The sequence below is a fragment of the Grampus griseus genome (genome assembly GCF_964374135.1).
Source record: "Grampus griseus genome assembly, chromosome: 17".
Taxonomy (NCBI): Eukaryota; Metazoa; Chordata; class Mammalia; order Artiodactyla; family Delphinidae; genus Grampus; species Grampus griseus.
In genome coordinates, this window is record NC_139011.1 from 70,071,179 (window position 1) to 70,097,862 (window position 26,684).

General features: G+C 40.2%; 2 protein-coding genes across 2 annotated transcripts in view; both read left to right on the forward strand.

The window, feature by feature from the left end:
- Positions 1 to 26,684, forward strand: part of PDE7A (phosphodiesterase 7A) — a gene marked incomplete at its 5' end in the record, with an annotated part of 113,926 nt that overhangs the window by 15,605 nt on the left and 71,637 nt on the right. The gene's annotated exons all lie outside the window — the stretch shown is intronic.
- LOC309835158 (PX domain-containing protein kinase-like protein) lies at positions 18,341 to 20,075 on the forward strand (the record flags this gene model as incomplete). Its single annotated transcript, XM_082674528.1, is given in 4 exon segments — positions 18,341 to 19,385; positions 19,388 to 19,564; positions 19,567 to 19,724; positions 19,728 to 20,075. Coding segments are annotated over 4 exon segments (1,728 nt in total).

A 26,684-nucleotide genomic window follows, 5' to 3' on the forward strand; every position in this document is an offset into this window, starting at 1 on the left:
TGAGTTTGGAGGCAGATAATTTACAAAAAATATTATGCCTATTTCAGAGCTGAGAAGGTAAGCTTTCTGCTATAATATTTATGACCTGGAATCATAGAACATCAATGTTAGAAGAGTCTGTGGAAGTCAGCCCCCTCAACATCCAGATAAGTAAACTGAAACCAAGGAGGTTAAAGGACACACCGGGCAATCCAGAAGTCTCTTCTGTTGAACATCGTGATTTTGGCTGCTCAGTTTTTGCTTGAACATTTTTGGAATGAGAAGATTACCACTTTATAAGGCAGTCCATTTTGGTGTTGAAAGGTGTAATGGGTTGAATAGTGTCCACCAAAAATTCATGTCTACTTGGAACCTCAGAATGTGACCTTATTTGGAATGAGGATCTTTGCAAATGCAATCAAGATGAGGTCATATGGGTTAGGGCAAGCCCTAAGTCCAGTGACTGAAGTCTGTCTAAGCAGAGGAGAGGACACACAGAGCCTCTGACATACACACAAGAAAGAAGGCCATTTGAAGAGGGAGCAGAGATTGGAGCGATGCAGCTACAAGCCAGGAACTCCAAAGATTGCAGGGATACACCAGAAACTACTGAGATGCAAGGAAGGATTCTTCCCTAACGCCTTCATTCCGAGGCAGCACAGCCCTGCCGACACCTTGATTTTGGACTTCTGGCCTCCAGAACTGAGAGAGAATAATCTGTTGTTTTAAGCCACCCAGCTGGTGGTACTTTGTTACAGCAGCCCTAGGAAACTAATGCAAATGGGTTTGAATATTTTAAATGTGTTTGTTCGCTCTTGCAGTCAGCAGATGTTTACGGAGCACTCTTTACGTGCCAGGCACTTGGCTAGGTATATCAGAGATAAGTGAGACGTGCTTCCTGCCTCCATTCCTAGAGTGTGTCCATCAGGAAGGACAGCCATGTAAGTACGTGACTGCAGTACTGGACTAGGATTGTGTGTGGAGTTCAGTGGTGGCACAGTGGAGCTGGGAGAACCAGGGACGGTTTTACAAGAGACCTTTATGGTGGGTTTGAACGAAAGAGCTGAAATCAACCTCTGTGGGAATTCTGCTTGATTCTGCCACCGCTAGTGCTATCACTCCTACCTAGTTCAAGGTATGTAGCATGCTGTTACTAGAATTCTCTCACCACAGATCAGTCGAAGTAATTTTTATTTTTATTTTCTTATTTTGCCTGCACTGCATGGCTTGCGGGATCTCAGTTCCCTGACCAGGGATTGAACCTGGGCCTCTGCAGTGAAAGTGCCGAATCCTAACCACTAGACCATCAGGGAACTCCCCGAAGTAATTTTTAAAATGCAACCAGATCGGGCTTCCCTGGTGGCGCAGTGGTTGGGAGTCCGCCTGCTGGTGCAGGGGACGCAGGTTCGTGCCCCGGTCCGGGAGGATCCCACATGCCGCGGAGCGGCTGGGCCCGTGAGCCATGGCCGCTGAGCCTGCGCGTCCGGAGCCTGTGCTCCGCAACGGGAGAGGCCGCAACAGTGAGAGGCCCGCGTACCGCAAAAAAAGAAAAAAAAAAATGCAACCAGATCATGCTTCTCTACTGAAAACATCAATGGGTTCTTATCACAATGAAAATAAAATCCAAACTCCTTTTCATCATACAGCCCCATAAAATCTGATCCCTCCTAACTTCAGTCGCATCTCCTTATACAGTGGTCTTCTTGCTGTCTGTGAACACTGTCAGGTTTGTTCCCATCTTGGACTTTGCACCTGCTCTGCCCTCAGACCCAGGATCTTCCGTGGCTCCTCTTCCTTCAAGTCTCGGCTCCCTCTTTGCAGAGGAGCCTTCCCTGACCACCCTATTTAAAAGCCCCCCTCCCCCATCTATCTATTACCTTGTTTTATTTACAGCACATACCACTAACTGGATTTGTCTATTTCTGCCTCGCTTCCAGCCTGCATCCCTGCCACCATAGAATGTGTGGTCTGGAAGCAGGGATCTTGTTTATACTGTTCGCTGCTTATACTGTTCACTGCTGTGTCCCTAGTGTACAACACATAGGAAGTGTTAAGTACAGAAGAAAGAAGAAAAACTTACTCTTTTAGTCTCACGCTTATCATGTCAGATCATATGTCAGCATGACTCTCTTTGGGATGAATCCCAAACTGTATTCTTATAATTTCATTTTATAGTCCCAGCCTATTCCCTCCCCCCGAAAATTGCACCTTCATCTTCATATCCTTTCTGAGCTGCCCTCTGTGGTATTGGAGCTATCTTAATTTCTAAAATTGTGTAATCTTATTTCAGGATGCATTGAGTTTTAGAAAAGTTGCCCAAAGTAACACAGCCGTGAATGGTGTTGCTAGGATTTGAACTTAGATCTCTCCCTGACTAGAGCGCCTTTCTGGTTGTTCTCCTATGGGGGTTTTGGTGAGTGGGAGGTAAAAATCCAGAATTAAAATAGGAGCCTTGTCCATTTGGACTAGAAATAGCAAACACTTATTATTTGTTTCTATAAAAAGAGCTCCACGATATTTGTTGAAAGGAATTCTAAAAAGTAACTTTAATTTTTTTTCGACTAAAGTTAATTTGCTTGTTAATAAAGAAGAAAGTAAACATCATCAGTAGTCTACCACCCAGAGACAGCTGCTGTTAACATTTTAGAACATTTTTATCCAATATTTTTCTGTGCAGAAATAATGTTATGTCATTTTCCTACATAAATCTTTCTCTGAATTTTGAAATAATTTCCTAATGTAATTATTAGATCAAAGCATATTGCCAAATTTTTTTCCAGAAAGGTGACCCCAATTTTCATTTCCGTGAGCAGCACATGAGTGCCTTTTCATACCTTTTCAACATTTTTGCTTTCCACTTCTTGGATTTTTCTTGATATTAAACTTGGAATATATGTTTATTAGTTACCTACTAACTATCCTGGAATTGTCTATATCCATTGCCTATTTTTCTATTGGCAGATTAGTATATTTTAAATCAGTTTTTAAATTTTACATTGATAATGAAAATGTTGTCATATTTGTGGCAAACTTCCACCTTTTTGACTTATTTTTATTTTTTTAAATTTTATTTATTTATTTTTGGCTGCATTGGGTCTTCATTGCTGTGCGCGGGCTTTCTCTAGTTGTGGTGAGCAGGGGCTACTCTTTGTTGCGGTGCGTGGGCTTCTCATTGCGGTGGCTTCTCCTGTTGTGGAGCACGGGCTCTAGGCGCACGGGCTTCAGTAGTTGTGGCATGTAGGCTCAGTAGTTGTGGCTTGTGGGCTCTAGAGCGCAGGCTCAGTAGTTTTGGCTTAGCTGCTCTGCGGTATGTGGGATTCTCCTGGACCAGGGCTCGAACCCATGTCCCCTGCATTGGCAGGCAGATTCCTAACCTCTGTGGACCACCAGGGAAGTCCCTTGACTTACTTTTAATAAAATGATGTTCTACCTGTACTGCTAAGCCTTTATCTAGTAAGTCTTATCTCTTTAATGATGTAATCATCAGAGGGAATTTTTGTTAATAAAAGTTTTCAGCATTTTAAATTCTTCCACACAAACTTTTTGTCTTCAGCGTACTAATTTGATAAAGATCTTTTTCATTTTAATAAGTTGTATGGATTAATTGTCAATAACAAATTATAGGTAATTATCTCTTTGTATTTTAAATATATTGTGAAAGGAAGGTGACATAAGTACTTTTCCAGAATAGAACCAAGAATGTGAAATTGGAGGAAAAATTTTATGCTTGGAAAATATATTGAAAATGAATGACTTGAGAACTTCTGAATGTACTTTCTTAGCATTCTCACCACTAAAGCAATTGGCATGTAACCTATCCCCCTCCTGCAAACATTTTTAATTTTGTGATAGTAGCTCAAATTTTGTACTAAGAAAAATGGAATGTAGGACCCATTTTACATGGCTTTTCTAAAATCTCTAAAATTTTAGAGAGAATTTATGTCTTACAAACATTTAAGAGGATTTTTAATGGCTTATAACATTAACATAAAAGAGGACAATTTGAAGATAAAAGCAAAAACATAGATTACCTGCAGTGTATAGAACCAACATTTTCATTTTTCTTTCATCACAGTGAAAATACTCCAAAATCATTTTCAGAGAAAAACTTTCCAGAAGTGACTTCAAGAATTTTTTGTGGTTGGCCTCAGTTCATTTCCATTTGAGGTGTAGTTTTAATAACTTTTTCAAGGCTTTCCACATTTATTTCCCCATCAGTGGTGTTTTTTAATTTCCTTTTTGTCGTTTTTTTGTTTGGTTGGTTAAGTCTCTTAGAGCAGGATTCAAGAGGGCTGCGCAAGAAAAGCCATTGAAGATGTAAAAATAAAATTTTAGAATGTTTATTTTTAACCTTATTGTTTCAGATCCTAATTTTATTTATGTTACATGGAGTACATAAAATTATATGTATCTAATTCATAAATAAATGCATTCCAAGTTTGGAGACTACTATCAGAGAATCTGTTGATTGTAATGTATTTCTCACACGCACGTGTGTGCATGCACACACACACACACACACACACACACAGGTCATGCAGGAACATACACAACATTTCAAAGGGTTCTTGGAGTCCGTCCATCATACCTCTAGAATACTCGCATTCCTGTTTAACCATAACCTGCCTTGCCTCCTGAGTGCACTTAGCCGCAGCTCTTTGTCTGCTGATTTATTTAATTTTTAAAATTTTTTCCTTAAAGACAGTTTCATGAGGTCCATGGTATTTGGATTATAGAAATTTGCTAGGCAAACAGATTTTTTTTTTTTTTTGCGGTACGCGGATCTCTCACTGTTGTAGCCTCTCCCATTGCGGAGCACAGGCTCCGGACGCGCAGGCTCAGCAGCCATGGCTCACGGGCCCAGCCGCCCCACGGCATGTGGGATCCTCCCGGACCGGGGAACGAACCCGTGTCCCCTGCATCGGCAGGTGGACTCTCAACCACTGTGCCACCAGGGAAGCCCTAATTTATTTAATTTTATTAACCAACTCTGATTTCCATCCTTAAGGTTCCAGCCGAGGGTTAACTCTTAGAAGAGCCACCTTGTGTACCTATCTGTCCTGATTTCAGTTTGGTTAAACTATGAGCTCCTTAAGAGTGGTCACTGTTTACTTAGCTCTGTTCAGCCCAGTGCTTCATACAAAGTAGATATTTAGCAAATGAAAAGAGTGCGTCAAACCTTTATAAAGTCCTGTCAGTGACCCATCCTACAGAGTCCAGCTTCCTGCTCTCCCCACACTCCCTCCTATTTCCCCCTTACCACGATGCCACCTCATACGCTGCTGCGGCAACAGTCATTTCTGTCTTAAAGGGTCTTATGCCATCTCAAGGTGGCCGCTCTTAATTCTTTGACGACTGAAGGATTTCTGGAAGGCCTCAAAGTGGTAGTAGTATTCAGATCCCCTCATATAAAGCTGGTAAATGACATGGTCAGGATCAGGGATAGGCTTTCAACCTTGAGGACTTTATAAAAGGTCTCTAGGACTTCCCTCGTGGTGCAGTGGTTAAGAGTCTGCCTGTTAATGCAGGGGACACGGGTTCGAGCCCTGGTCTGGGAAGATCCCACATGCCACGGAGCAGCTAAGCCTGTGTGCCACAACTACTGAACCTGTGCTGTAGAGCCCGTGAGCCACAACTACTGAAGCCCACATGCCTAGAGCCCGTGCTCCACAACAAGAGAAGCCATGGAAATGAGAAGCCCGTGCACCACAACAAAGAGTAGCCCCCGCTCACTGCAATTAGAGAAAGCCAGCGCGTAGCAACAAAGACCCAACACAGCCAATAAATAAAATAAATTACCAAAAAAAAGTATCTGGATTTCTCCTGGGACTTTGGTTGTCTTAATGGATTATAGACCCTTGTTGAGTAACCAGGTGATGACTATAGGTAGCCCTTTTCTTCAGTACGCTGTGGGATGTAGCCCCAGGTCAACACACCCTCTTTATTTTTTTTTTAAATAAATTTATTTATTTATTTGTTTTTGGCTGCGTTGGGTCTTCGTTGCTGCGCGTGGGCTTCCTCTAGTTGCGGCGAGCGGGGGCTACTCTTCATTCCGGTGAGCGGGCTTCTCATTGCGGTGGCTTCTCTTGTTGCGGAGCACAGGCTCCAGGTGCACAGGCTTCAGTAGTTGTGGCTCACGGGCCCAGTCGCTCCACGGCATGTGCGATCTTCCCAGACCAGGGCCCGAACCCCTGTACCCTGCATTGGCAGGCGGATTCCCAACCACTGCGCCACCAGGGAAGCCCACCCTCTTTATTCTTTAGCATATAAGTGTGTAACTAGAGAACGCTTAGCCAAAAGAAAATGGTTATAAAATTTTTCTTGATAGAAACTAGACTGGTTGGTTCAGGTATGACAACCAGTGATGCCCAATAGGAATACAGTGTGAGCCATGTATGTCGTTTAAAACTTTCCTGTAGCCACATTTAAAACAGTAAAATGAAACAGGTGAAATTAGTTTTAATGTATGTTATTTCACCAACTCTATCCTAAATATTATTAATTTAACATGTAATCAATACAAAAAAGATGTTAGTGGTAAATTTTATGTATTTTTGGAGCACGCATCTCGGTTCTGACCAGCACCATTTCAAGCAGTCCGTAGCCACAGTGGCTACTGACTCACTGGACAGCGTGGCTCTAGAAATAATGATATTTTATAGTACATCTTGTTAGAAGGTGTCAAGGCCACCTCTTTTTTCTATAAATAGACACATTTGTTGTTACATTTTATGGGGTTCTGTACATTTCCCTTATTCAAACCTTGTTTACTTATTAGGCTTGGAAATACCAAGATACCAGTATAAGTTAGCTGCATTTTTAGAGAGATTGTATATAGTAATCCCCCCCCCTTGTCTGCGGGGAGTATGTCCCAAGACCCACAGGAGATGCCTGAAACTGTGGATGGTACCAAACCCTGTACATACTCTGTTTTTCCTGTACACACATGTGATAAAGTTTAACTTAAAAATTAGGCACAGTGGGCTTCCCTGGTGGCGCAGTGGTTGAGAATCTGCCTGCTAATGCAGGGGACACGGGTTCGAGCCCTGGTCTGGGAGGATCCCACATGCCGCAGAGCAACTAGGCCTGTGAGCCACAGCTACTGAGCCTGCGCGTCTGGAGCCTGTGCTCCGCAACAACAGAGGCTGCGATAGTGAGAGGCCCGCGCACCACGATGAAGAGTGGCCCCCGCTTGCCACAACTAGAGAAAGCCCTCGCACAGAAACGAAGACCCAACACAGCCATAAATAAATAAATTTTAAAAAATATTAGGCACAGTAAGAGATTAACAACAATAATAAAATAGAACAATTACAGAACAATTATGTAGAACAATTATAATAGAACAATTATAATAATACACTGTAGTAAAAGTTAAGTGGATGTATCTCTCTCAAAATCTTAGTGTACAAATCTAATGCCTTTTCCATCTTAACTAAGCACTTAAAATGTACTGTGGCCATAACTTTTGCAGTTTGAGGTGTGACAGCAAAACTAGCACAAATTTCTTTTTCCTTCACAATTTCGCAGATAGAAGAGTTGTTCTTACCACAGGTCTTAGCAACCCCAGCATACAATTTTTTTTTTCTTAAGTCAAGAACTTTCACCTCTTCACTTAAAGGAAGCACTTTACGGCCTCTCTTTGGCATATGAGTCACCAGCATCACTACTTTTGCACTTGGAAGCTTTATTAAGTGAATAATTATTAAGTAAGATAAGGGTTACTTGAATACAAGCATTGAGATACGGTGTTGTTCTGATAACTGAGATGGCTACTAAGTAACTAATGGGCAGGATACGCTGGACAAAGGGATGGTTCATGTCCCAGGTGGGACAGTTCGAGATTTCATCATGCTGTTCAGAGGGGTGCACATTTTAAAACTTGTGTATTGTTTATTTCTGGAATTTTCCATTTAATATTTTTCGAACTGCGGTTAACCGGGGGTAACTGAAGCCGTGGAGTGCGGAACCTGAACTAAGAGGGGACTGCTGACTACTGTAGTTTGAAAAATGAGAGGACGACAGAGTTTTTAGCAGCTCTGTTTTGCTTTCTTTGGGCTTGGCTGTTTCAGTTTCCTAGTTCTGGGGTGTAGGGACTTCAGTCTTAAAAGCTATGCTTTTCATAGTGGGGCCAGCTCTTGTCCTTCTCCAGAAAGATTTTTTTAGGTTGAGGGAAGTTGCTGGTGAGAAAAGGCATAAAGCTTCCTGTTGGTTCAGGTTCTGTATATCCCCTTGCACGCATGGAGACTAGACTTTGTTTCCTCTAAGAAATACAAATGTGAAAGATGAAGCAAAAGGGTTTTTTTTTGTTTTTGTGTGTGTTTTGTTTGTTTTTTACAAAGTAGAAATAGTTTAGTTACGTGAAGCCAGTCTTGTTTGGGTAAGGCTGTTAGCTAGTACCCTAGAGGAACATGGGTAAATAATTCTGCATTGTTAAAGAAAGAACACAATGGCAGGATTGCAGACCAGGTACCTTGGATGTGAACATTGGCCAGAGGATCCATGCTTTATACCACTATGAAAGTGGATAGGATAAAAATCCTTTAAATCTGGGGCTTCCCTGGCAGTCCAGTGGTTACTACTCCACGCTTTCAGTGCACGGGGCACGGGTTGGATCCCTGATCAGGGAACTTAAGATCCCACATTTGTCACGGCTGAAAAATTAAAAATAAATAAAAAATAGGGAAAATTTATTTTTTTAAAAAATCCTTTAAATCTGTTTTGAAACCACTTTTAAGACAGTCTTAAAACAGAATGGAAAATGTCTCAAAGCAGATTTAATTCAACAATTTCAACTTTTTAAATTATCAGACTAACTTAATATTATTGAAAGTTTGAAAGGAATAATCACCCATAATCCTGCCATTATAGCATTATTATTTTTATGCAGTTGCCATGTTTTTATATGTATTTTAAGGTAGTTGTGATGAACGGGTACATTTAATTTTGTAGCTTTTTAGAATATGTTACTTTTTAAAATGTGGATTTGTAATGTTACTCAATAATAAGATACCTTTTTATTTAGTTGTCATACAGTAGCCTGAAAATAGATACAGGCTGGTGAAGTGATTCCATTCCTTGAAGTAATACAGGGATTTCATTTGTCATGGTTGTCTGTGAGTTGCTGCCAGTCTGTGGGGATGGGGAAGAGAGGAATGTCAGGGCAGTTTACATCAAGGAGGTGGGCAGGAAGCTGTGGTATCTCTTCTACTCTTGTCGCATTGGTGAGAACTACGTGGCTCCACTTAGCCGCACAGGAGGCTGGAAGGGAGAAATAACACAGTAGGAACGTGCTGTGCACAGCTTTCTCCACATTGTGGGCTTCCCTAGGGTGGTTTTTATAGAACTGGGATTACTGGTCCAAAGAGTACGAACATTTGAATAGAATATTTATTTCTACATTACTTTTGTAAAGCAGCCATTTCATTACTCTGGAGACTGACCAAAGGCCAATTGCATAAAGCTTTGAAAAGTGTAATGCTGTCGAACTTGGAGTAAGAAAAATGGGAATCTCTGGCATTCTTGGCTGGGGCTACGCACATTCCACCCTACTCTCTCCCAGCTCGGTTGGCATGAGGTTCTGCCAGCAAGAAGCAGGCTGTGAAGACCTCACCTTGAAGAGGGCTCAGCTCTTTGGAGTGGCGGGTGTTGTTGCTCAGTGGCATTTTCTGTGGATGTGGATTTCAGAGGTGCATGGGAGGGCCAGTGGCTCCGCTTATATAGCAGACTGCAGTACTGTTTGGGGCACACGTATTCCTGGATGAGGCTGAGCATAAGCACAGAGAAGATCTGAGCAGGCCCACGGTATTCATATACTTTAGACTGACCCTGGAGTTCTGTGCATGCACCTGGGAGATGTGAAAGGGCCTGAGGAAAGATAAACCTGGGGCAAACTGGAAAACAGACTGAATTTCCCAGGAGCTCCCCTACCCACGCACATACCCATCAGGAGAGATGGGAGCCTCACTGGCTAAAGGTGTTTGAGCATAACCTCTGTCCAGTCACAAGTTGACCGTGAAATTATGCAAAGCTGCAACCCCTCAGGAAGTCAGGCTTAAAAATAAAAAGATACATTTAAACCAAGACTGAGCAGAGACATCAGTGGTGGCATATCACAGGGAGACAGAGTTCACATATTTAGCCCAGACGTGATACCAGACAGAAACTAAAGTAAGACAGCAACAATTAGGGGGAAAAGAATCAGAATTCAGAGTTGCTGTATTATATACAATCCATAGGTTTAATAACAAAATTACAAGCCACGGAAGGAAACAGGAAAAAAAGTGTGACTAGTGCACAGGAAAAAGGAGCGGTCAAAAAAAGTGTCTCTGGGCTTCCCTGGTGGCGCAGTGGTTGAGAGTCCACCTGCCGATGCAGGGGACACGGGTTTGTGCCCCGGTCCGGGAAGATCCCACATGCCGCGGAGCGGCTAGGCCCGTGAACCATGGCCGCTGAGCCTGCGCGTCTGGAGCCTGTGCTCCGCAACGGGAGAGGCCACAGCAGTGAGAGGCCTGCGTACGACAAAAAAAAAAAAAAAAAAGTTAAAATGGAAATTCTAGACTTGAAGACTACAATACTTGAAATGAAAAATTCACTAGAGGGTCTCAACAGCAGTTTTGAGATGCTAATAAAAAGAATCAGTGAATTTAAAGACAGACCAGTAGATACGATTCAATCTGAAAAACAGAAAAATGATTGGAGGAAAATGAACAGAGCCTCAGGGTCAAGCATACAACATAGGCGTAATGGGAGTCTCAGAAGGAGAGAGAAAGGTGCGGGAAATAGCCTTGTGGGAAGCTTTCCAAATTTGATGAAAACCTTTAAACTTCACATCCAGAAGCTCAGTGAATCTTAGTAGGATAAATATGAGACCTGTGCCTAGACACAACATAGACAATCTTGTTGAAAGACAAGAGAAAACCTTGAGATCAGCAAGAGGAAAAGCACTCATTGCATACAGAGGATCATCAGTGGCTGCCTTCTCGTCAGAAACACTCGGGGCAGTGGGACAGCACACCTGAAGTGCTGAAAGAGAAAAAGCTGTCTGTGAATAATTCTATATTTAGCAAAGCTATCATTCAGAAACGAGGGTGAAATACATTCCTGTGCAGAGACTGAGAGAATTTGTGGCAAGCAGACCTGCCTTACAAGAAATATGAGAAGTTCTTAAGGTTGTCAGGAAATGACACCAGATGGTAACTCAGCTCCACAGGATGAAATGAAGACACTGGAAATCTAGATATGTAGGTTAATATGAAAACTTGAAATACATTTTTTCCCATTTCTTAACTTTTTAAAAAGGCATTGAATTGTATCTAAAAACAAATTAAGTACCTGTAACATTTCATCCCACCCCCCCACCTCCACCATGTTATAATTCATTCATCCCAGTTGTACACAAACTGTTCCCAGCTGTTTGCCTTTTGGTCTGTACGATCTCAAAAGTTTTGGTTTCAGGACCCCTTTCCACTCTAAAAACTTGTTGAAGACTCCAAAGAGCTTTTGTTTATAGGGGTTTCGTCTATTGATATGTTTTTGTATTAGAAAATAAAATAGAAGAATTCAAATACTGTTCATTTAAAAATAACTGTAATACCAATTGCATGTTAACATAATGTTTTTTAATGGAAAAAAATCTATATTTTCCAAAGCAAAGAAAGTTAATGAGGAGAGTGGCATTGATTTACACTTTGCAAATCTCATTAGTTTGGGCTTAATAGCAGACAGTCTGCTTGGAACTTGTTGCTTTGGCTAAAGTACATGAAGAAAAGCTGGCCCCGCTCGTTGGAAAAGAGAGGGTTACTGTTGTAGCCTGTCCTTGTAATTGCGGATAGTTTTCTTTGATATGAACCAGAACTCAAGAAATGGTAGTTTCTGAGAAGTTAGTTGCAATGTGGGATCTAAAACATTATCAGTGAATTTTTTGATTCATTGTTACATTAAACTTCGTTCCATTAAAACTCATTCCTGTTTAAAGGATAATGGAATAAAAAGTTTGCTCTCTGAAGTAATACATTTGGAAAAAAACTATTAGGGTAATCAAGTATTGCATAAGAATGTCTTTTGAAAGGCTTTTCATTAACTAGCATTTGAGATTTCTAAGTTAGGACTTAGTTTAAACTCCTGGGAGCTGGAATCACAGATTTTCTCTATCATTACTAGGGACTTGATTTAAAGCTTAGTTACAGCATCATCATCACCACCATCATTATTGTAAAAGTAATACCTCCTTGTGGTAAAATTAAAAAATTCAGAAGGGTATAGAATGCAGTTAAGGAAACCTTTCCTTCCCAGTTCCCCAGAGGTAAGTAGTGTTTATAGTTTCTTGAAGGTTTTTTTGCAAATTTGGTCACATAAACACCTTGATATGTATTACAAGTATACATAGGAAAATCTTTTTTAAACACATGGGATCATAATAAACATTGTTCCGTAAATACACAAATCTTGAGCATCTTTGTATCAGTATAGTAGGTATGTCATTCTCTTAGAGACTGCCTAGTATGTATGTTACTAGATTGGTTATTGGAAGAAAAAAATTTAGTAATAAAGTACCACTTTTAAAATTTGTTCCCACTTAAGTATTGTTCCTGATGCATTATTAATATTTTTATTGGTCAGATACAATAAAATCAGCTGCAAAATGAAATTGCTTATCTTGCAAAAAGTATGCAGGTTTTCATAAAATTCATGGGTGTGACATTAAAAAATTCAACGCTATTGACAGACTGCCAACTGAAGATCTCAGATGATAACATACTGGATGTCTTTATTTTTATTTTTTTAACATCTTTATTGGAGTATGATTGCTTTACAATGGTGTGTTAGTTTCTGCTTTATAACAAAGTGAATCAGCTATACATATACATGTATCCCCATATCTCCTCCCTCTTGCATCTCGCTCCTACCCTCCCTATCCCACTCCTCTAGGTGGACACAGAGCACCGAGCTGATCTCCCTGTGCTGTGTGGCTGCTTCCCACTAGCTATCTGTTTTACATTTGGTAGTGTATATAAGTCCATGCCACTCTCTCACTTTGTCCCAGCTTACCCTTCCCCCTCCCCCTCCACGTGTCCTCAAGTCCATTCTCTACGTCTGCGTCTTTATTCCTGTCCTGCCCCTAGGTTCTTCAGAACCTTATTTTCTTTTTTTTTTTAGATTGCATATATATGTGTTAGCATATGGTATTTGTTTTTCTCTTTCTGACTTACTTCACTCTGTATGACAGACTCTAGGTCCATCCACATTACTACAAATAACTCAATTTCGTTTCTTTTTATGGCTGAGTAATATTCCATTGTATATATGTGCCACATCTTCTTTATCCCTTCATCTGTCGATGCACACTTAGGCTGCTTCCATGTCCTGGCTATTGTAAATAGAGCTGCAACGAACATTGTGGTACATGACTCTTTTTGAATTATGGTTTTCTCAGGGTATATGCCCAGTAGTGGGATTACTGGGTCATAATAACATGCTAGCTGTTTTTTAAGGGAGCCTGATTCGATTGCAGTGACTTTTGATGCAGATGATTAGAGAGAGACCCTTAGGAAAAATGGATGAAGCCATTCAGTACTTTTGAAAAGATGATCATTGTGATTGAGAAAAAAACATGAAGGATGTATTATATTATGTTATCATACAATTTTGTTGAAAAGCTTACACTAAAAGGTAAAGTCAACACGATTCTGTTTTTTATTCTTAGAATTTGTGCATAGTTAAAATTATAACTTACATCTTGTTAACTATAACTTAAACTTGTTTTTATATTTGTTATTTTTCAAGTCAAAATCTTGAAAATCAGTTATTATTTTCAATTTTATAATTACATTTTGGTGCTTAGCTTGAGAGAGTTCACTAAGTGGCCTTTCCCCAGTATCAGTCATCTCCAGAAGACTAGGAACTCATGAATTGCAGTGCATGGATGTACTTTAACTTAGGTCCCTGTCAATTAAGATATTTAGGCTAGCGAATTCCCTGGCAGTCCAGTGGTTAGGACTCAGTGCTTTCACTGCAGGGGCCTGGGTTCAGTCCCTGGTGGGGGAACTAAGATCCCGCAGGCCACGTTGGTGCACCCAAAAAAAAAAAAAGATATTTAGGCTAACAGTATTTTTTTGTGCCTCTTATAAACAGTGCTGCAGTGAATGTCCTGTGCACATATCTTTACATTCCAACGTATGTCCATGGTATACATTTCTGTGAGGGGAAGAACTTGGGTCGAAAGCTACATGCATTTACAATTTTGCTAGCTCCAAAAGGGTTGCATCAATTGACATTCTCACTGCAAAACTGTGTATACTTCACAGTGTATTCCTTGTTGCCCAGATCTTTTCTTAAGTTAGCATAGTGAGAGTTTGTACAATGAGTTCAAATAGTGAAAGATGAGGTGTTACTGAACTCTGTTTAGTTCCTGAGATTTGGATGGCCAGAGTCGGGACAGCCTGGACAGTGAAGGGTCCATCTGAAAACTGATCATACTCTGGTCCCTGAGTTAGATGGTTAGAGAGTTTGAATAATGCAGAATTCCAGCTGTTTCTTTCTTCTGTCATCTCCACACCCTCACTGGCAGTGAGGTATCATCAATGTTTTTGTTCTTGATAGCGTGATGGGTTAAAATAAAAAGGTGTCTCATTAGGTCTGTTTCGCTTCTCTTTAGTTATAAGTGATACTATGCATATTTTTATTTGAATGGCATTTATATTTTAAAATAATATGTAAAATATCTTCTTGTATCATAAGAGTGATTTTCCACCATTAGGGAAATAAATTCGTTTTATAATATTACTAATATTTTATCGAATTTCTTTTTACTTTTTATGGTAATTTTTTGTGTGTGGTAGTTTTATTTAGTGAAATGTATAATTTTTCCCCTTTTAAGGCTTCTGGTTCTATGTCATAGAGTATTATCTGCTGTGCCTCAAGATAATAGGTCTTTCATGTATTCTCCTACAGTCTTTTACATTATTCTTTCGATAATTCTATTAACACAGTTTTTTGTTTTTTGTTTTTTTGCGGTACGCGGGCCTCTCACTGTCGTGGCCTCTCCCATTGCGGAGCACAGGCTCCGGACGCGCAGGCTCAGCGGCCATGGCTCACGGACCTAGCCGCTCCGCGGCATGTGGGATCTTCCCGGACCGGGACACGAACCCGCATCCCCTGCATCGGCAGGCGGACTCTCAACCACTGCACCACCAGGGAAGCCCCCACAGTTTGTTTTTCATGTTTTGATCTTTGCTCCATCTGTGGAATTTATTGTGGTGTAAGGAGTAAGGCAGAAATCCAGCTTTTTTCCTCTCCTTACTATCCAGTTTCCCCTAAATTGTTTATCAACTTACACACCTTTTCCCCCATGTATTTGAAATGCCGCCTTTATCGTGTGTGAAGTTGTTGTGTCTGTTTGGTCTATTGCTGGGCTCTATTGTGTTTCAGTGAGCGTATTCATGTGCCAGGATTAAACTGTTTTAATTACAGCTTAATAATATTTTAAAATATGTAATAGGACTATTCTCCCCTCTTTTCTCTCCTACCTGATTGTGCATGCATGGTTATTATCCTAGAAGAATTTATCATTAGTCAAAAACTCCCCTCTCACTACCCGTAAAATATCCTGTGGGTGTTTTTACTGGGATTGTTGGAATTTGTTGTTTGGGCAAACTGGCATTATTAGAATTAATGCAGATAAAGTGGTTAGAGCAGCGCCTGGCAGAGAGTAAACAGTCAGAAGAGACCAGCTGCTGCGCTGGATGTACTTTCCGCGCTTTCAGTGTATTCACTCCCTCCCTCTTGCTCTGCGCTTCAGGGGGCTGACCTTTATGGACGGCCTCATCAGGGCTGTCTTGCCACTGGCTTCTTGTTGGACTTGGCAGGACTGGTAGGAGATGGGAGGGTGGGAGGGAAGAGAGGTTAGGGTGTATTTCCCAGCCTGTCACCCTCTTAGCACCGTTTGTCTCCCGAAGGCTCACCTTCTGCCTGATGTTTCCTTGCCCATAGTCAGAGTCCTCCCTAGGGTCTGGAAGTAACGGTGGTAACAGCTTCCTGCTGCTGTTGCTACCCTCTGGGAGCTTCACCCTGCCCAGTCCTTAGTAAATAGTTCTTTCATGAATTTCTCCTCAGTTACTCCTTGAAGTGTGTCATCAGTTTTCCTGCCAGGAGCCTGACTGATACAGCTGCTCTCATCCTAATACTGAATCTTTCTATTCTAGTCTTTTTTGAGATCCCTCAATAGAGATGAAAACTAGAGTCCATTATCATTTTTGTTGTTTATACTCAGGTTTACTTCTCTTTGGTTGCAATTGTAAATGGAATCTTTTCTCTCATTATGGTTTCTGTTTGTAAATAGACAAACTATTGATTTTTGTATGTTAATTTTGTCGTCAGCTGCATAGTGAGTTTTCTAGTAGCTTTTCAGTACCTTTTCTTGTTTATTTCATAATCACTTGCAAATAATGATAACTTTGCCCTTTTATCTTTACTTCGTTGGGAGTATTTATTTGGGAATGGTTGTTTATTTTATTCAAATGCATTTTGGGGCATTTGAGATGCTTAAAGTTTTTCACCTTTGATCTACTAATTTGGTAAATTATCCTAAATTATCTAAAATTAACTTACTGTTATATTCCTAGAATGGTTCTTACTTGGTTAAGGTATATTATTCTTTTAATGGTTCTACTTGCTAGTATTTTGTTATAGGACTTTTGTAGCAATATCCCTTACAGAAAATTATCTATAGCTTTCTCTCCCCATCCAGTATCATGTTGCAGTAATAGTACTCTATTGGTATCATTCTTGTATTTTTTGAGGCAAGTCAAAAACAGTAAGGCAGCAAAGAAAAGAAAATTTTTTTTTAATACAAAGATTTTTAAAGCAGTGAGGAAGTTAACTGGTTACCAGGGAAACTAGCATCATACATTGCTAGTTATAAGGATGTCTTTTGTATCAGAGTGGAACAGAATACAATTGTTACAAGACTTATGATGTGTCTGTAATGAAGTGGTGGCACATAATACCATCTTTCACTTAATAGTTCTTTCATCTACTTTGTCTCATACTGTGAAGAGAAATGGGTAGGTATTAGCCCCGTTTAACAAATGTGAAGGTTTAGGTTCAGAGAGGTTGCTGCTTGCCAGAGGCATAAGGCTAATAAGGTTGACCTCTAGACCTAGAAACCAAATCTTTTGACTCATGGCCAATGCTCCTTTACTTCATTATCTTTAAGAATAGAGTTAATGCAGTTTCACGGGTCATATCACGTACGTATTTCAAAATGGGAGAGATTTTGGCTTAGATTTTATTTTCAAAATGATTATGTGAATTCAGCACTCTTCTTATAATGCATATTATAATTCATTTTCTGTCTGCAACATCTTCTTGGGCGTAGTGTCAGAGAACAAGGTTATAACTTTGTACTATAGATAGTAGCACAGAATCATCCGATTTAAAAACTGGAACTATCTTCCTACCTGCAGAGAATTATATAGGCTCTACCTGGATACAAATGAAATAAAAATAGTGTCTTCTTGTGTTCATGAACAAAAAACACTAAATTTCTTCCTTTTAAAAGCATAAATTGTGTTTTTCTTTATTACTAAGGTAATACATGTTCATGATGGAAAATTTAGGGAAAAAAATAGTCATGCAAAAAATATAAGAATCATCTGTAATTCTACCACCCAGAGATGACAGTGTGAACATATTGGTGTCGAGCTCAACAATCCTAGTATCTGTCTATCTAAATATATTCTCTCTTTCTGTCTCTTACTGTGCATAATGTTTTATAATCTTTTTAAATTTACATTATCAGTAATTTTTCATATGGAGTATTTTATAGCAGTATTTCAGATACTTGAGGTTTTTTTTTTTCTAAATAAAGCCTTATTAGAAACCCAAATATATGCAGTATTCCATTGGTAAATGCTAATTTATAGCTTCATTATGGGAATAAAAAGGTTGGTTTAATGAACAGAAAATTTGAAATTGGGTTGTATCCAGTGGCATGCTGGGAAGTGTTTATAACGACTGGATCTCTGAGTTGTGGTGTTTGCCAGTTTCTGTAGTGTCCTTACTCTTAGCATGGTTGATATGAAGCTCTCGATGTAAAATCGATGAACGAGATGTTGGGACAAGTGCAGAACTGGCTGTCTTGAGCCGGTGTGCGCAGACTCCAGCTCACCACTCGTTATACAGATAGAGTGTTGTTAGTTGCAGGTAGCAAAAAAACTAATTCCAGTTTCTGCAAACAAAAGACTTACCAAGAAGACTCAAGAGTGGCTCCAGGGCGGCGGCGGATCCCGGCGGGCGACGGGAGTTGGCACCTCTGGTGTCTGCCCCTGGTCCTGAGGCGGTGGTGGACGGGCGTTCCAGGATGGCCTTCATGGAGAAGCCGCCAGCCGGCAAGGTCCTGCTGGACGACACGGTGCCGCTGACAGCAGCCATCGAGGCGAGCCAGAGCCTGCAGTCCCACACGGAATATATCATTCGGGTACAAAGAGGAGTTTCTGTAGAAAATAGCTGGCAGATGGTTAGGAGATACAGTGACTTTGATTTGCGGAACAGCAGCTTGCAGATTGCAGGCCTAAGTCTACCTCTTCCTCCCCAAAAATTGATTGGTAACATGGATCGTGAGTTCATAGTTGAGAGGCAGAAAGGTCTTCAGAGCTATCTCAACGCTATCACCACAAATCATATCTTGTCTGATTGTGAGCTGGTTAAGAAGTTTTTAGATCCAAACAACTATTCTGCAAGCTATGAGATTGCCTTACAACAGGTTTCCGTGTTCTTCCGATCAGAACCAAAGTGGGAGGTGGTGGAACCATTGAATGACATAGGTTGGAGGATAAGGAAGAAATATTTCTTGGTGAAGATTAAAAATCAGCCAAAGGAACGGCTAGTGTTAAGCTGGGCTGGCCTTGGTCCTGACGAGTATCTGCCAGATAAAGATTTTCAGTGTCTAATCAAACTTCTGCCGTCTTGTTTGCACCCTTACATCTATCGTGTTACCTTTGCCACAGCTAACGAATCCTCAGCATTGCTAATTAGAATGTTTAATGAAAAAGGAACTTTGAAGGACCTGATCTACAAGGCAAAACCAAAAGAGCCATTCCTAAGGAAGTACTGCAGCCCTAAGAAGATTCAAGGCCTTGAACTTCAGCAAATAAAAACATATGGGTGGCAAATATTAGAGGTACTAAAGTTTCTCCACGACAAGGGATTCCCTTATGGGCATCTTCATGCTTCCAACGTGATGCTGGAAGGGGACGCTTGCCAGCTGCTGGACCTTGAGAATTCCTTGTTGGGCCTTCCTTCCTTCTACCGATCTTATTTCTCACAATTCAGGAAAATCAACACATTGGAGGGTGTGGACGTCCACTGCTTTGGCCACTTACTGTATGAAATGACTTACGGACGACCGCAGACTCAGTGCCTGTACACTCCTTCCCTCCTGCACCGTCTGTGGCTGTGGTGGCCATGTTGGAGTCTACGCTGTCCTGTGAAGCCTGTAAAAATGGCATGCCCACCGTCTCCCTGCTCTTACAGATGCCATTATTCAGTGATGTTCTGCTAACTACTTCCAAAAAGCCACAGTTTAAGACCCCACAAAGTTAAAAGAGGCATTGAGAATTGCCAAAGAATGTATAGAAAAGAGGCTAATTGAAGAACAGAAACAGATCCACCAGCATCGAAGACTGACGAGAGCTCAGTCTCACCATGGATCCGAAGAAGAAAGAAAAAAGAGGAAGATCTTAGCTTGAAAGAAGTCAAAACGATCTGCTGTTGAAAATAGTGAAGAGCATTCAGCAAAATACAGCAACTCCAATAATTCAGCAGGATCTGGGGCCAGCTCACCTCTCACATCCCCGTCATCGCCGACTCCACCCTCCACACCAGGGATGTCCGCGTTACCCCCACCTCCTCCACCTGCGCCTCCGCCACCAGCAGCTCCCTTGCCTCCTGTGAGCACAGAGGCGCCCACGCAGCTTCCGCCCCAGACTGTGAATGGCGTGAGCCGAGGGGCCTTACTCAGCTCCATCCAGAATTTCCAAAAAGGAACTTGGAGGAAAGCCGAAACCTGTGATCATAACGCTCCTAAGATCGGCTAAAGCTTTGTGTTTACACTTGGAGGGAAAAGTTGTTTTGTTTTTCCTTCCACCTCCAACCCCTAAAGTACCCTCTATCTGGATGAATAATTGCTGAGCCAGTACAGTCACATACGACTTTGCAGATGCTCATGTAAGAGGCTTTTCAAGAGGGAAATAGTCTTCAAGTAGAATAAAGTCAGGCTGGCATTGCTGCCTTAAGAAATAGTTTGCTCCTTTGTTACGCTTGTGAAGGAGTCTTGCTCTTCCTCTAATGGTCATCTTTTGGTGGCAGCAGCATATTGGAATCAATTATTTCCACCAACAGAAGGAAGTGGACAAAAAACAAAAACAATGACAATATACAGTCACAGCGGTGAATGGCCTTCGTGTTGCAGTCCCTCCTATACCATCAGACAGCTCCTAGAAACGTTCCTCTCATGGTTCATTTCTCTATTCTAAAGCATTTTCTGGTTATTTCTTAGATAACTCCCATTTCATCCTAGACATTAACACTGTAGCCCAAAGCATAGTTATGTCGCTGAGAGTCAGAGAAGCAACTGAGTTCTTCATTTTCCCTTCAAGTAGAACGGGAAAAGTTCGTAACAGTCTCTTAAGTTCAAACAGGAACTCCATTGTGGTTATAGAACTCAGGGCTGCTAAAGGAACTACTCTAGATTCTTAGTTCCTTCTAGTATGTATCGAACGGACAAAAAAATGTTGACATCAGAAAAAGCTCTTGCCAATTAGAGGATCTTCTTAATCCTCAGCAATTAAGTCAAGTTTGGCATTTGTGGGGATGGGTTATTATGCAATACAAGTACATCTGGCAAAATCAGTTCTGATTTTCCAAAGATTTATCCAAATATATCATCTTTTTAATGTTACTCATTTATTAGAAAGATCCTTTATCCTATGATTTGCTTAAACCCTTAAATAAATTACACTTTAAAGGATTATAAATAATCCATCTAAAAATTCAAGTTACACGCATCAGTGTTGATTGCTATGCAGAGAGAATGTCATTGTGTATAGTTTCATGTAATCTGTGATAAATGTTCAGCTGTATTTTTATTAAAATAAACCATGTCTAGAAAATGAAAAAAAAAAAAGAGTGGCTCCAGATTTGGTTAATTCAGCAGCTCAGTATCATCATTACTGACCCAGGTTCTTTCTGTCTTTCTGTTTTGCTAGCTTCAGTATGTTGGAGTTGTGCTCATGCCATGGCTGCACAGTGGCTTTAGTAGTTCCATGTATTCAGACATAACAGCTTCCAGAGGAAGAAATGGGCTATCTTCCCTTTTGTCTCATTTTAAGTTTAAAGAAACCCATCCCTTGAGGCGCCCCACCGCAGACTTTGCGTCACACCTATTTTACGTGGCCATTTCTAACTCAGTCTCTGGCAAGAGAGATGGACCCATTATGACTGGTTTGGACCAGTCAGGGCCCACTCTTCAGGGCTGAGGCTGCCCGCACTTCCCTGAAGCACATGGCTGCCCAGACACCTGAACAAAATGTTGCTTTAGGAAGGAGGGAAGGAGGGGTGGATATTGAACATACAACCAACAGTGTTGTCTGCACAGGACTGTGGATGGCTCTTCCAATCATATTATCAGCTTCGGTATTTATTTTTCTATTTTATTTTGAATGTGTGATAAAATTTTTCATTCATCGAGAAAAATTGCAAATATTAACAGTATTCTTCTCAACTCATTCTGTGAGGCCAGCATTACCCTGATACCAAAACCCAACAAAGACCTCTCAGGAAAAGGAGACCACAGACCAATATATCATATGAATATGGACACAGAAATCCTAAACAAAATACAAACTGAATCCAGCAACATATATAAAGAATTATACAGCCTGACCAAGTGGGATTATCTCAGGAATGCAGGGTGGTTTGATGTTCAAAATTCAATTAACGTAATAACCGTATCAATAATAATACACCCAGAGAGCTAGGAATAGAAGTGAACTTCCTCAACCTGATAAAGGGTATTTATGAAAACCCATAGCTAACATCATACTTGATGGTGAAACTTTCCCCATAAGATCTGGAACAAGGCAGGATGTCCAGTCATGCTACTTCTATTCAACATTGTGCTAGAGGTTCTAGCTGGGTCAATTAGGCAAGAAGAAGAAAAGGCATCCAGATCAGAAAGGAAGAAGAAAAACTATTCACAGATGACATGATCCTCTTTTTAGAAAATACTAAGGAATTATTAGAACTAATAAATTAGTTCAGCAAGGTTGCAAGATACAAGGTTAATATATAGAAATCAGTTGTTTCTATACTCTAGAACAACTGAAAATGAAATTAAAAACAATTCCATTTACAGTAACATTAAAAAAGTAAAATCCTGAGGTTGTTTGTTTTTTTAATATTGAGTTGTATGAGTTCTTTATATATTTTGGATATTACCCTTATTGGACATATCATTTGCAAATACCTTCTCCCATTCAGTAGGTTGCCTTTCCGTTTTGTTGATGGTTTCCTTTCCTGTGCAAAAGCTTTTTAGGTTGATGTCCCATTTGTTTATGTTTGCCTTTGTTGCCTTTGCCTGAGGACACATCCAAAAAAATATTGCTAAGACCAATGTCACATCACATACTTGTCTGTTTTTTTCTAGAAGTTTTATGGTTTTAGGTCTTACATTTAAGTCTTTAATCCATTTCGAGTTTATTTTTGTATATGGTGTAAAAAAAAAATGGTCCAGTTTTATCCTTTTGCATGCAGATGTTCAGTTTTCCCACTATCATTTGTTGAAGATGCTATCTTTTCCCCATTGTATATTCTTGCCTCCTTCATCGTGGATTAATTGAACACACGTGCATGGGTTTATTTGGGGGATCTCTATCCTGTTGCATTGATCTGTGTGTCTGTGTTTGTGCTGATACCATACTGTTTTGATTACTGTAGATTTGTAGTATAGTTTGAAGTCAGGGAGCATGGTACCCCCAGCTTTGTTCTTTTCTCTCAAGATTGCTTTGGCTATTTGAGGTCTTTTGTGGTTCCACACCAATTTTAGGATTATTTGTTCTAGTGCTGTGAAAGAGGCCATTAGTATTTTTATAGGGATTGCATTGACTTTGTAGATTGCTTTGGGTAGTATGGATATTTTAACAACGTTAGTTCTTCCAGTCCACAAGCATGGTATATCTTTCCATTTATTTGTGTTGTCTTCAGTTTCTTTCATCAATGTCTTATAGCTTCAGAGCACAGGTCTTTTACCCCATTGGATAAATTTATTCTTAGGTCTTGTCTTTTTGATACAAACAATCTGGCTGACAAATGGAAAGAGGACGCAAATAGGCATTTTTCCGAAGGAGACATACAGATGGCCAACAGGCACATGAAAAGATGCTCAACATCACTAATCATGAGGGAAATGCAAATCAAAACCACAGTGAGATATCACCTCATGCCTGTCAGAATGGCTTTCATCAGAAAGACAAGAAATAGCAAGGGTTAGTGAGGATGTGGAGAAAAGGAAACTCTTAAGCAATTTATTTAAGGGTCGGTGGGAATGTAAATTGGTGCAGCCGCTATGGAGAACAGTGCGGGGGTTCCTCAAAAAGTTAAAAATAGAACTACCAGGGGCTTCCCCGGCGGTCCAGTGGTCAAGACTCCACACTCCCAATGCCGGGGCCCGGGTTCGATCCCTGGTCGGGGAACTAGATCCCGCATGCAGCAACTAAGAGCTTGCATGCCACAACTAAGAGCCTGCATGTTGCAACTGAAGATCCCACGTGTGCAACTAAGACCCAGAGCAGCCAAATAAATAAATAAATACTAAAAAAAAAAAAAAAAGTAGAACTACCATATGATCCAGCAATTCTACTTCCAGGTATTGATCCAAAGAAAACAAAAACAATAATTTGAAAAGATATATGCACAGAAATATTCATTGCAGCATTATTTACAATAGCCAAGGTATGGAAACAACCTAAGTGTCCATCAACAGATGAATGGATAAAGAAAACATGGTGTTTATTTTTATACATAGATACATATATATATATGTTGTGTGTATGTGCCACACAGTGGAATATTACTCAGTGCTGAAAAGGAATGAAATCTTGCCATTTGTGACAGCATGGATGAACCTAGAGGGTATTATGCTAAGTGAAATAAGCCATACAAAGAAAGATAGATACTGTATGTTTTCACTTATATATGGGAATCTAAAAAACAAAACAAATTAACAAATATGAAACAGACTCACAGATAAAGAGAACCAATGAATTGGGTGGGGCGATAAGCAAAATAGGTAAAGGGGATTAAGAGGTACAAAGTACCAGATATAAAATAAATAAGTCACAGGATATAATGTATAGCACAAAGAATATAGTTAATATTTTAATAACTTTGATGTGTAATGTATAAAAATACCAAATTACTCTGTTGTACACCTGAAACTAATATAATATTGTAAGCTAACGATACTTCAATTTAAAAAAAAAGAATGAAATACTTAAGAATAAATTTAACAAAAGAAGTGCAAAACATCCTCTGAAAACTACAAAACATTTAAAGAAATCAAAAATCCAAATAAATGGGAAAATACCCTATGTTCATGGATCAAAAGATGAAATACTGATAAGGTGGCAGTACTCCTCAAGTTGATCTATAGTTTCAGCCCAGAATCTCAGCTTATTTCTCTATAGAAATTGATAAGCTGACTTGAAAATTTATATGGAATTGCAAGAGAACCAGGATAGCAATAAACAATCTTTCAAAAAGAAAGAACAAAATAGGACTCACACTTCCTGATTTCAAAACTTACTACTACAAAGGAACAGCAGTCAGGACAGTGTGGTACTGGCACTTAAGCTTGCAGTACTTACCTTTCATACTTATAGACATATAGATCAATGGAATGAATTGAGAGTTGAGATAGAAATCCATGTGTCTTTGATCAACTGAGTTTTGAGAAAAGTGCCAAAACCATTCAATGCGGAAAGAGTACCTTTTCAGTAAACTGTGGTAGAACAACTGGATAGCTAGCCGCATGCAAAAGGATGAAGCTGATCCTTATAAGTTAAAATGGATCAAAGATCTCATTTTAGGAACCGAAACTATAAAGCTTAGATGAAAACATAGGGTGAATCTTTATGACTTTGGATTTGGAAAGGATTCTTTGATCTGAAAAATGCATGAGCAACAAAAGAAAAAAATAGGTACATTAGATTTCATCAAAGTTAAAAATTATTGTACTTCACAGTACACTATCAAGAAAGTGCAAAGACAACCCACATAGTGGGAGAAAATCATATACCTAATAAGGGAGTCATTTCTAGGATAGAAAAGGAACTCGAGGGACTTCCCTGGTGGCATAGTGGTTGGGAGTCTGCCTGCCAGTGCAGGGGACACGGGTTCGAGCCATGGTCCGGGAGGATCCCACATGCCACGGAGCAACTGGGCCTGTGCGCCACAACTGCTGAGCCTGTGCTCTAGAGCCTGCAAGCCACAGCTACTGAGTACACGTGCCACAACTACTGGAGCCCGTGCTCCGCAGCAGGGGAGGCCACCACAATGAGAGGCCCACGCGCCACGGCGAGGGGTGGCCCCTGCTTGCTGCAACTAGAGAAGGCCCGCGTGCAGCAATGAAGACCCAACACAGCCATAAATAAATTAAAAAAAGAAAAGATAATGCAATTAAAAAATGGACCAAGGGTCTGAATAGTCATTTCTCCAAAGAAGATATACAAATGGCCAAAAAACACATGAAAGATGCTCCAACATCTTTTCCATCAGGGAAATGCAAATCAGAACCACAATGGGAGATGACTAGAATTAAAAAATCAAGATAATAAGTCTTAGCAAGGGTGTGGAGGAATCAGAACCCTCGTGCACTGCTGGTGGGAATGTGAAATGGCACGGCCTCTTGGGATAGCAGTTTGACAGTTCCTCAAGATGCTAAACGTAGAGTTACCACATGACCCAGCAGTCTCACTTCTAGGTATATACCTAAGAGAAAGGAAAACCGGGCCCCACAGAAATTTGTACATGAATGTTTATATCAGTAACAGCATTATTAAATAACCAAATGGTAGAAATACCCTGAATGTTCATCAACTGATAAACAGACGAAAAGTGTTATGTCCATAATGGAATATTATTAAACAATAAAAAGGAATAAATTTCTGATACATGCTACAACTTGGGTGAACCTCGAAAACATGCCGAGACACAAAATAAGCCAGACACAAAAGGTCACATTGGGTGTGATTCCATTGGATTGCTGTAAGGATAGAAACAAGATAGGTCGTTGCTGTGGGCTGAGGGAGGGAGAATGGGGACTGACTGCTCATAAGTATGGGGCTTCCTGTGGGAAGAGAAAAATATTAACAGTGGTGATGGTTGCACATATGTGCGGCTACACTGAAAACCATTGTACTGTGTATTTAAATGGGGGAATTGTATTATTTGTGAACTGTATCTCAAGAAAGCTGTTTTAAAAATCTTAACAGCATTTTATTTAGAGATTTCCTTGCAGTTTCAGAATATTTTTAAATTAATGATCCAGAATTTTGAAGGAAAAATAGTTGGAAATGTTAGTCTCAATGTATTGTCAGCAATAATATCTAAAATTTTGTCCATCTTGTTTGTCATAAATGTAAAGTCAG